Below are 12,251 nucleotides of genomic sequence, written 5' to 3' on the forward strand. Positions count from 1 at the left end.
AGCACAACGAATCGGGTTGACTTTCAACTCTCTTCATGTCCACAGAAGGGCAATTTGCCAGAGAGCTCTGCATTAGTATTTAAAGAAACTTTCACAATTCGAGGGGAGAATGAGCACCTTTCAAATCATTTTTCATGCAACTCAAGTGAACAGGCGCCCGGGACTGTGTAATGTGTTTTTCGTCTTTATTTTATTTTCTCCGTTTTAGTCATTGCACGCTTGAATGGCCGTTAGTATGTTGGAGGAGCTGGGAGTAAGACAGCGTGGTAAGACAGAGGAGGGAGCACAGTGGGAGAGCTCATTTTGGTGACTTGTTTTTCGGTTACGGCTGTATTGCTTCCATTATAGGTTAAGTTAAGAATAATAGAGTTGACATCAGCTGGCCAAGGAAACTGTCCACACGAGGACATTTATACACACAGTGTCATCTCAGTGTGTATAAATGACTATTTCAGGTGGCAGCCCAAATAAAGCTACTGCAGCTCTCCGTGTGTCGCCACACACACACACACACGCACACTCCTGCTGCTCCTAAAATATACTTTGACACAGACACTTGTTCACACACTCAGAGACACACATCCAGAAAGACAATTCGCACCCAGTCATCCAGAAATCACAAGGACGCCTGTCGTATTATTTGTCCTGGTTGTTTGTCTTTGTTTGTGGATTGGCTGGTGATGCCCTTGGATAGTGATGACTGTTGTGCGTGTGTGTGTGTCTGTGTGTGTGTGTGTCTTTGCTCACACAGCAACACTTGGAGCCATGGAAACTCTACGCAACAGTTGGAGTACTGCTGGCTATCGACTTCCTGTCACTCATGATCTGGCAGATTGTGGATCCTCTGCACGTTACGGTGGAGGTAGAGTACAAAAGACAGATGAGTTAATTTGTGTGTCATCGCCCGTGTGCAGTCGCTGTCATGAGTCAATAACGCAGTAATGAGACACCGCGATTGTTGAAAGGGAAAAAAGAAATGAAATGTTCCTTTGTTTTTTAATCGTCTTACACTCAAAGAGCACAATCTAAAATAAGAATGGACGTCACAAAGCACGGACGAACAGCAGCACTATAACGGTGACATTTACGACCTGAATAATTTAATGTATTTGTGTTCGTTTGATAGTGTAAACACTTTTAGCACTGTTAAAGGTACCCTGTGGCATTTGTTGTAAACAAAAAATCAGCATTCATCAAGCAGCCAAACAAACACGTTAAGTGAATTTCCTGCCTCATTAAACATTTATCTTCTAAAGGTCTCATGAAAATGTTTAACTTCATTAAACCTGCTTCCATCACTATTTTCAGCACAGAACAAAGGGACTCACTCGCTCACAACATTCAATTGTCCACCAACCTTCATGTCGTTGGACAGAAAACCAAAACAATTAGCCAAAAGATGCTAAAATGCTGCACGGATCTCAGCCTACAGGAACTGGCTGAATGGGATAAACCTCTGTGGGTTTATCATTAAGTGCATCTCTTTTTTACAATCATCATATTTCTAAATTTGATGATATGTCACTGCCACTCACTGTTGATATGCCTTCCTGCACAGGGGTGATGTCTCATGTCAGCCCTCCCTCATTACATGCATTTGTGTCCTCATGCTTGTGCTGGTAGAACTCCGGATTCAAACAATACAGTGACATCAAAATATTGATCCAATGTGCTAGTTAAAAACTCCACAGGGCAGCTTTTACACATCTGTGACTTCATAACAACAATAACATTGATGTGTAGGAACAAGAGTAAACTGTTTACGTCATATATATATATTTAATATATTTAAATAGCCATATTCCATATTTATTGGATATTTATCTGAGACTCATTTTAATTCAGTCAATCTATATCTAACGTACGGGACGGACCGGGGGGATCAACCGTGAAGTCACTGGGGCTTTTGCTTACTGTGCATTTTTACCTCCTCCAGAATGCTGCTGTCTCATCGTTTCTTATTATCTCCCCCCCCCCCCCCCTGACTCTCTCCCTCTCTCCCTCTTCCCCTCTCTCTCTCTTTATCCTCCCATTCCTCTCCTTCTGTGTGCCGTGCGAGTAGAAGTTCACTAAGGAGACCCCTAAAGAAGATTTGGATGTCCTGATTCAGCCCTTGCTGGAGCACTGCAGCTCAGAGAAGATGAACACGTGGCTCGGTATCCGTCCTCTGTTTCTTTTTTACCCTCTCGTATCTCAATCTGTCTCTTTATCACTCTTTGCCCTGCTCTGGTTTTTGAATAATCTTTGTCACACACACATGGGCATATGCAGACACATATGCGTACACACACACACGTCACCACCACTCACTCTGAATTAAACAGGCCTCATATCACAGCTTCCACCCTCAGCTCCCCCCCCTCCCCTTGCGTTTGATTCCTCTTTTCTCCCTCGTTGCTTCTCTTTTTGTCGGCCCACGCAGTCCCTCTCTCTCCCCGTCTGTCTGTCTGTCTGTCTTAGCGTGGCAGCTCTTATGAAAGTATAATGGTGCTGAAATTCAAATAATGTGGGTCACAAACTGGGCCATTGCCCCATAGCATTTCCTTTCTCAGAGGAGAAAAAAATGGTGCTTTAATATCAGGCGGTATAAAGCGACAATGGACAGTCTGGAGAAGTGTCGAACTTACTCAGTCACAGGGCCTCTTTTCTTCTCTGCTTCTCTCTCTGTCACTTTTATGTTCTCTTTTCCCCGTCAGTCGCACGGGCTTTCAGCACATTCAACCATTTTGCACTTTAGTTTCTATTGCATCGACATTTCATGTCGTCTTCCTCTGCACTACTCGGTCGCACTCACTTGCTCACTCAATGGCCACATCGAGCGGTTCACAATGTTACTACACTAGAAGCATCTTCTGTTTGCTGCTCTTTGATGTGCCAAATATGTCGATAAGACTGCATCTCTCTCTGCATCCTGCAAACGAGCACAACAAATGCGTTGTTGCGTCATAGAAAAGCCTACTGTGTGCGCTAACAGGTGTCTGTCAGTGTGAAGAAGATTGGAGGAGCTAACTTGTTATTATGCTCACCCTCGAGTAAGATTTGACTCTAACTGTTTTGATACAATCACACATATGGAGACAAACAGGGCCAAATGTTTTGTCAATTTAAAAGATGAAAAGCTTAAAGTGTACGCTGACATGTAGAATGATAACACAACCAAACTTATCTATATATATATTTTTGTTCTGTTTTCAGGGATCCAGTCTTCAGCCTTCATTTTACCATCAATAATTTAGTTTTTCATAATGACAAAAGATTTGGCCTCCATTTTTTTTCCATACAATACTGTGTACATCACTGTTGCACACATCGAACTCTATGTCATTTTCGTGTTGTCCCTGTTTCCCCTCTTCCTGTAGGTGTGGTGTATGGCTACAAGGGTCTGCTGCTGCTGCTGGGAATATTTCTGGCTTACGAGACCAAGTCTGTCTCCACAGAAAAGATCAACGACCATCGGGCCGTGGGGATGGCTATTTACAACGTCGCTGTGAGTCCAAAAAAAGAAATGACACCATCACGCCTCAACTCCTGTTTCTGGGTGCCGCTGTCTGCTAAGAGTAGTCTGTAGCACGCGGAATCACTTTAAAGTGGCAATAAATAAGATTTTTATTGTCTCATAGCACAAAATGGCTTTAGTATATCTGTGTGTGTGGGGGGAGGGGGGGGTAATCAGTGCCAGGGCCTCTTTGATTACATTGCCTGGTGCTCAGCTTTTTGCTTGCCAGAAGCCACATTCCTGCTCATTTCAGTGCAATGACCAGTGTGTCAAGACATTTCAGCTGCAAGAGCTTAAAAGCTTTATTCTCAAAGGGCTGCTCTGTGCGGCTCCTGCCGGTTGTTTATAAAAGTTAATGGAGTTCATAGATAACTTAATGCCCCCCACAATGCTTGTGGTGTACTTTCCTGGTTTGAGTAGATAACAGACTAAACGTGACAGAATAATACACTGAAATACTTCCTGTGTAGCTGCAATTGAGTTTAAATATTAAACAGTTCTTTTAGTTTTTAGTTGCAGGATCAAGGTTTCTGGATTCACCTTTTTGCATTGATCTTCAAAAACCATAAAACAAGAAGTCCACTGTGGGGCACCACAGAATATAAATGTCTGTAGTTCCTCTCAGAAGAACCTCTGGGATGTGCTGAACATTACAGATTGATGATCTGCTATAAAATACAGAAAAGTACATGTTGGTATAATGATTGGTGGGAGCAATATGAGACACAGAAACAGGCTTATAAATATATAAAGTATTCAAGCTTTTCCACAAGTACGCCTTGAGATTTGATTCAACACGCAGATCCCTAGACGCAGTGCTGTCCAAATGATAATACTGCCGGCACAGGCTGCTGTCTCGTATGAATCATGCATTTTGATTGCCTATGGTGCCTGTGGTGATACAAATAGTCATATCCCAGGTCTCCTTTATAAAAATGAAAATGTGTTCTCAATGGGACTTCCTGGTGAAATAAACACTAAATAAAATCAATAAAATACGAAAGGGTTTATCACAAACTTTCACTGTGCTGCAAACATTTACATATATTATATTTATATATATATATATATATATATATATATATATACAGTGTATATATTTATTCGTATGAAACTGTTTCCTTGCCGTGCGGTGGGAATAGGTTTCAAATTGTACCCATTTAGCCGCTAAAGTACAGTGGTAAACGCAGCCGTCAGTCATAAACATTATTCAGCTCTTGTTAATAGCAAGTGAATCATCTTAAGCGGAGGCACCTGGGATGCACTTTACACTGGAATTGCTGCCATTATGTTCACTTTAGCCACTTTAGGCAAACACTCGCAGCCATTCCCTGACACTCTTGACACAGTGTAACTTTGTAATTGATGTCAAATGTCTGGGGAAAGTGGTTTCTGTCACTTGAACACTTAAAGAGTTTTTTTCTGCTCTGATCAAAAGGCAGGGAAACATTTATTTGAATTATCATTATTTTTAACTGCCATTTTGCCAGAATTTGCCGCACTCATCTTGATTCCCATTAACAAGTAAAACGGGGGGGGGGCATCTTTAACGAGCCTCCACATTTATTAGCTTATACTTAAGTAATTATTGAATGCATTAATCTTGCCTCCTCTGTCAAGGAGAGGATTTAACATTGATCTATCATTCATGGTTATTTATGAGAGCATTAAATGCAGCTTGCGCACTCATTTCATCACATGGTTCCGTAATGTGAGTCTAATGTTATTATTTTATGTTCTGATATACACATTTCAGTTTTATGATGATGTCAATAGTTAATGGTGTCTGTGACGAGACCTCCTTCCTCTTTGCTAAGCTGTGAGCTCCAGGCCCTGATGAGATGACAATGTGGTGATTGTCAGCGCGCTGTTGCCACTTCAGTCATGACTTTTTAATGCTGTTTTCACATGGGAGCCCTCCGCAGAATGATAAACAGATGCCTAATGCTTTTATGGATGTGATTTTCCTCCCCTCTCATTCTCTCTTCGACTCTTACTTCCCCTGCCCGCCCCTTCTTTCTCGCTACCACGAACCTCACTCGTACTTTCTCCTCTTCCTTTAATCTTTAACTCCTCTTTGTCTCCGTTTCTCTCTCCTCCTGCAGGTGTTGTGCCTGATCACGGCTCCAGTGACCATGATCCTGTCCTCGCAGCAGGACGCCTCCTTTGCCTTTGCCGCTCTAGCAGTCGTCTTCTCTGCCTACATCACTCTGGTGGTGCTTTTCGTACCCAAGGTGCTCCGACTTGTCACCGACACCTCTAGGAAATGTTGCACGCACTGAAATGTACACTCGTATTGCAGTAAAACCAAAGGTCAAAACGTGCCGGTCTTTAGGGAGAAGGTCCAGCCCGTACTACATGGTGCATGAAAATCAGAAACTTCTAAAACAGTCTGATATTTCCTATTTGATATTTGGAGTGGTTGTGCCGTCACATAAGAAGGCTACTTATGTGATCAAACCTTTAGTCTGTTAGTGATTTTACCATTACGGTAATAATCTGTGACCTAAGATGGTTAATAAAACAAGCTTTAAGATGTGTTGCTGCTTTAAACATTTGGTGTTAGGAAAAAAAAACAAGGTCCTCTGGCAGAAACAAAGTGAGACATTTTAAGTGTCTGGCAGCAGCTCCATTGATTTGTTTGGAATAAATAGAGGAAGAGCTGGGTAGTGCACATGAGCACTGCTGCAGAATGTGCAGACGGAGGAAAGAGTGCCACCTACTGAGATTCAAACTACATGGACAGAAAATCCAAGGAAAAAACAAACCCTCGCAATATCATCCTCACTGCTTGATTGTCTGGCCGTTTTTTGGAGCGCAGTCCAGAAAACGCACAGCGGTGAGCGCTGAGCACCAAAGATGTTGCCAAAATAAGCTTTCAAGTGCGAGAGATTTGGCCGCAAATATAAAAAAAATGTGTTATTATTCATTCAGCACACTGCACTCTCCTGATCTGTGTTGTTTATTGGCTTCCTGTTCCCGCGGCGGTCCAGATGCGGCGTCTCATCACGCGCGGCGAGTGGCAGTCGGAGCAACAGGACACGCTGAAGACCGGCTCGTCCACCAACAACAACGACGAGGAGAAATCCCGGCAGCTGGAGAGAGAGAACAGGGAGCTGCAAAAGATCATCCAGGAGGTGAAGACATTATACACGTTTTACATTCTACAGACACGTTCACGTCGTGTTTATTGTGAAACATGCATGTCCAAAGGCCAGACATATAACTATACATATTCACTAATTAATTGCAATCAATTAGTGCTATGAATGAATGCTTGTAAATGCTAAATATAGCAGGGGAGTTTAAGTTAGGTGTTACACCTCTACCACAATCTCTAATGATAAATCATACATATTCATTGACATATATGTTAAACACATTCATGAATTTATGTGCATTTATTATACACATAAGATATATAGTATACTTGGTGTTTTATTTTATACAAGGGTAGATTTGATTGTACAGAAATTTTAGAATGCTGCATTATATGAGAAAATAGAGAATAGTAATAACACACAGTTGTGACGTATACACAAAAAGACATGAGTTTATGTACACATTCAGGCATGCAATCATTGCTTTATGTATTGCATGGAAGAGTAGCTCCATGAATTCATAATATAAATGTGAAAAAAAATTTCCATACGGTAATCATTTAGTATAAAATGTTACAAAATTGTGGAATAATGCTCATCATAGTTTGCCAGAGCCTTTGGACTGTCTGACAAACATTTTATTTTTTATTATATTTTGCCATAAAAAGCAACAGATCCTCACATTCTAGGGCCTGGAATTGGCATATGATTTGGTATTTTTGCTTGAGAAATTCCTGAACTAGTTAATAGCAATCAATTAGCGCTATAAATGCTAATAAATGCCTGCAAATGCTAAATATAAGGTGAGGGGATTAAGTTAAGTGTTACGCCTCTATAACAGTCTCTCTCTCCTTGTGTTGTGCCTTTAGAAAGAGGAGAGGGTATCGGCGCTCCGCAACCAGCTGGCTGAGCGGCAGGCTCTGCGCAACCGCCGCCGACCCTCATCAGGCCAGAATCAGAACCACAACGCCCCGCCCCCCTCCTCCCAGCCGGATCCCAAGTCTCTGCTTCCCCCGCCCGGCTACCCAAACCCCACCACGGACAATCACGCCCTCCCGCCCTCCTTCTCAAACTCCTCCAACCTCTACCCGGCCGACAGCAAGATGAGCCGCAACCACTGTCACAACAGCCAGATCCCACTGCTGTATAAATAGGCGAGGCACTGGGAGAGGGTGGGGTGGGTTGGGGTGGGAAGGGGAGACCGTCGCACAATACACACACACAGGGGACACAAAACACAATGAGACACTGTGACTTTCACTTGTTTCGGCGACGAGCACAGCGGTGTAGTGACACTGTTTTTAAAATACGGCGTGGGAAGCACAAATAAGTACACAGGAGTGCTTTACACTTGGCAGCTTCGGGGAGAGTCACGCAGGTAAACAACCGTCCTCACAGTTTTGATCTCACCGTGTTCAACGAGGCACTACTGACTGGTCAGACTAGCAGCACTCGAGGTCTTTTCAAGGGTCAAGTGAACAGATAGATCTCTCAATCATTCCTCCCCCCCCCCCCATTCGTTATCTCGTTCTGTTGTGGAGACACCGCGTCAAGGATCTCAAAAGGAAACGTCTGTGTTCGTGTCTTTGCTCCACCTTTTCGTCTCTCCAGTTCGTTGACTAGGCAAGCACATACAGTAGTGATTTATATTGTTCTGTAATATCTGATCTGTTTCGTCATGGAGTTGTTGTTAAATTATTTGTTTACTTTTTAGGAGAGTCGTGAAAAATGGGATTTACAAATGGACAAAGCAATGTACAGATATTTTCCCAAATGTTTCCCCTGAAGAGCGGCTGAGCTCGACTGTGTGGAAATCTTAATAATGTGCATTATTCAACAGCCATAATTTAGAAGGGGGCCGAGGAGCTTGGCATGTATGGATGTCTGTTTTCAAGACTGTGTATTCAAGTACAACACTGCATCTTAAAAATCCAGTCCTCTGCTACATATTAGATCCATTTCAAAGGAGAAAGTGATCCAAGCTCGTGTATGTATAGGGGAACATTTTGATAGTTTTGCCATTTGAAATAATGTTTTACAATGTATTTTTTTTTAGGTTTGTGTTGTATCTATTCAGAAGTCTAGTACAGCAGTAGCCATCAAATAAACCCCTCATCCTGCATCTTATATATCGCCGGCTACTGCTGCAGCCGCATTCACTGCAGCTGATTCTCACATTTTGTAGGGAAAACAGAGGAATAGTTTGTACTCTCTGACTCCTGGAAATGAAAGCCAATTTATATTTCTACAGCAGCAGTGCGGTGAGATGTGGGGCTTCTACGATGGCTATTCCTGTAGATATTCAGAGAAAGCACAGTTTTGATACTCGTGAATCTGTTACACGTCATTCTTGTGAGCCTTTTTTATTTTAAAAGTATGTTTTTTTCTTATGATTTCCCATAACAGACAATCTGGATGGATGCTATTTTATTTTGTATTTTGTTTCTTTTCCATTTTGCCTTTGGGTAAACTGTTAATGTATCAAAAAAGGATATGCGTAAAGTAATGTGACATACTGTATTTATTCAACAGTTAATCTGAATGTACTATTTCATTCATGAGCTATTTCCAGATTTTATAAAAGCAATGTACCCGAACAGCTTTATCAGCAGGTAAAACAATACTTTATCAAATATTTAAAAAAAATATATATATATGCCAGTGTGCACTTTAAACCGAACAAACTACGGCTACTCCACTTTATGTTGCTGTTATTCTAATACATATTATTATTTCTCATTTTAGCTCAGGGTATCGAGGAGGACATCAATGAATGAAATAGGCCATATTTATTAACTGTGCAGTCCCTGGATCAGATAGTGTAACATATGAATGCAGAAATAATTTAGGAAATGTTCTATTATCTTGCACATATACGACAATATACATGGATTTGGGGATATTTGTATTCACTATATCTAAGATCTTAAATGTTAATATATTTCAGAGTATGTGTATGCAAATATATGGGTACCATAAATAAAATAATTGTTTTTCCATTGGTTATTTTTGTGTTGCATTGATACCTTTCACATTAGTGGAAATAGATAAACAATAGGGAGCAAAACTGGAACAGTAGTTTTTCATCAGCTGTTTATCAGCTCGGGTAACGCTACATCCTATTTGTTAAATAAAGCCACAACTCCACGATACATTTTTCAGCTTTTTAGCAATACTTATAAACAGCTCCCTAAAGAGTCTCCATGTCCTGTGGGTTACACAGCAGAGCATGATTACATCATCCACTAGATGTCACCAGTTATTTATTGCTCTTCTGACTCCCAATGACCTTTTGAGCAATTAAGCCTGTCAGGTTGAGTATATTTCTCAGTGAAACTTGATATGTTTCTCCAGGTTGACCTGCGGGAGTCAAAGAGCTTATTTGCTCAGAAGAAGAGATCATTAAACAAACGTGGGAAGCTGTTTTCCACACAACGACCAGCTGCGAAGGCCAGCGGGAACCTCGTTACTGAGACAATGAGTGGATGTTTGTGGATAAAAAGAAACTAAAGTAGACAAATGGCTCCCAAGTACATCCGATATTTGTATGTGTGTTTTTTTACATGATGACAATGTGACAAAACCACACACACTCCCTCCCATGTCATGTCTCTTTCCAGCTGACTGAAGATGAAGTATGTGGTAATACAGGGCAGGGGTTGGTGGTGTGGAGGAGGAGGGAGGTTGTGTGTGGGAGAGAAGGTGGTGGTGGTGGGGGGTGGGGGGTGGGGGGGGTTGTCTTTGGGGAAAACCCGCTCTGGGTTGAGGCTTCTGTGGGCCTCCACCTGACACAGCACTCAGCAAGAGCACCAAAAGTAGGAAATTCCCCTCATCTTGTCTGATCCAACAAAGGAAGTATTTGCTGGCTGTGGAGGAAATTCATAGCGACCATTGCCAAATAATAGACCAAGCCTGCTCCAGTGTGTGTGAGCTACAGTCCTTTCTGGCTGCTGTTTGCCAACTCAACTTTCTATTTGGTATCTCAGCTATGAAATGAGTTTATCCATATAGTGACACAGACTTTTGACTTTTTTTTCTTCTTCATTTTAATTAAATACGTGTGCACATAAAGCAAATAAATATGATATTCAACACCTAATCCCATCCATTTAAATATAAATAAATACAAATAAATACATACAGTTTGTGATAATAGTTTTGTACATAGTCCTTGAACCTAAACTCTCCAGTAAAGAGCAAAGAAAGTCCGGCCTACTACAATCTCAGGTCAGCATAAATAATGTAAAAATATATAAAAACAAATGTTGCAAACTGTTACAGTTTATAGGATTTAAAGAAATCTGCACCGCCTGTTTGGCTACAAGCGTCATCTCCATTGAGATTTAAATCTTTCTACATCACCATGAGATGAATAATAATATTAAATAATGTAAAGAAAACCATACTTAATGTTAAAAAACAAAGCCAAAACATATGGCACTGTGCAGAGCTTTGTATCGTGTTTGTTACTACCACAGCAAAGAGTCATTTCAAAGTGCAAACACGCCAAAGAAAGTATTGCCAGCCTCGGTCTCCAGCTCTGAAAGCTGGTTGGTTTCTGTCCACAGTTTGTCTCCTTTGTTCAGCTGAAACACGGCGCCCAGATAAATGGCGTTGTACCAGGCCTGTCCGTCTCTGAAGCCATCCTCCTGGGCAGTGTTCTGACACGCCGACCTCACCGCGTTCATCAGAGAGGCTTTCCTGCCTAGGGAGTCTGAGAAGCGCCAGATCCTGTGGCTGAGAGGTGTGTGGCGTTTTCCCTCTCCCTCCTCGTCGCCATCGCTGCAGGAGACTCTGAACGACGCCTGGCTGTAGACGAAGTAGAGGCCAGTTTGTGGGATAACGATCTGGTTGTTCACCAGCCGGAAGCCGCCCTGAGCGAACGCCTGGCCTTGACCGCTTCTCCACTCGAGCTGGCTTTGCGAACTCTCGCTGTCTTCTTCGCAGCTACCTGGAAACAAAGCAAGTAGAAGCGCTGTTACAGCCTTGAAACACTTTGGTTCTTCTCTCCGCAGGGTGTTTAATAGTCGACAGGTATGCTATTAGGAAAGCGGGAGGAAAGATTGACTGAAGCTGATGAATAACTTGTGCAACAACTTCCTTAAGTGCTCCTGACTAGCAGACGTCTAAAAAGGAAGCTGCGAGTATCACACAAGTGGAAGAAAGAGTCTCTTTATGAACGGCAAGATTATGAGCGCATTGTTTGCTGAGGACCAAAATGCATTATGACTCACCTTCTAAATGGATGGCTGCCTTGGCTTTGCTGCTGATTTTCTTCAATGTGGAGTGGGGATCACCTGTTTTCTCAGCAGTGTCCTTGATTAGCGCTTCTGTTTGGCCCATTTTTTCTCTCTGTATGGAGAGGAAAAAAACACATTGATTAGAGATATTAACTCGGAAATGTTCTTTTTTTGACAGAAAATACAAGGTTGTAAAAGATTAAAGAAAGAAAGACAGGTCCCTACCATTACTTCTGGCCTTCCACTCCAGTACCAAGCAAGCAGCAGGACGCCCCCCAGGCAAAGGGCCACGACGAGAAGGGCCAAGGACACCTTCCATATCCGCCCTGCGGAGGACTTCTTTTCTACCAAAACCACCATCCTCTCCTCAAGACCCATCTCCATGTCACCTGGTGCTGTTGTGTAGGCCACCAT

The 12,251-nt window shown here is 42.2% G+C and overlaps 2 protein-coding genes across 3 annotated transcripts in view; one reads left to right on the forward strand and one right to left on the reverse strand.

Moving 5' to 3' along the window:
• Positions 1 to 7,751, forward strand: part of gabbr1a (gamma-aminobutyric acid (GABA) B receptor, 1a) — a gene marked incomplete at both ends in the record, with an annotated part of 54,426 nt that extends 46,675 nt beyond the window's left edge. For both annotated transcript variants that reach the window (XM_079164902.1, XM_079164903.1), the window contains 6 exons: positions 752 to 862; positions 2,063 to 2,156; positions 3,360 to 3,487; positions 5,602 to 5,730; positions 6,490 to 6,633; positions 7,467 to 7,751. In XM_079164902.1, the coding sequence (XP_079021028.1) occupies positions 752 to 862; positions 2,063 to 2,156; positions 3,360 to 3,487; positions 5,602 to 5,730; positions 6,490 to 6,633; positions 7,467 to 7,751 (891 nt within the window). The remainder of the gene's footprint in view (positions 1 to 751; positions 863 to 2,062; positions 2,157 to 3,359; positions 3,488 to 5,601; positions 5,731 to 6,489; positions 6,634 to 7,466) is intronic.
• Positions 7,752 to 11,087: 3,336 nt separating this feature from the next.
• tnfb (tumor necrosis factor b (TNF superfamily, member 2)) lies at positions 11,088 to 12,251 on the reverse strand (the record flags this gene model as incomplete). Its single annotated transcript, XM_079164159.1, has 3 exons — positions 11,088 to 11,548; positions 11,832 to 11,949; positions 12,063 to 12,251. The coding sequence occupies 3 exons, from the start codon at positions 12,249 to 12,251 to the stop codon at positions 11,088 to 11,090; spliced, it is 768 nt and encodes a 255-aa protein (XP_079020285.1).

The sequence above is a fragment of the Pholis gunnellus genome, assembly GCF_910591455.1.
Source record: "Pholis gunnellus genome assembly, chromosome: 8".
NCBI lineage: Eukaryota > Metazoa > Chordata > Actinopteri > Perciformes > Pholidae > Pholis > Pholis gunnellus.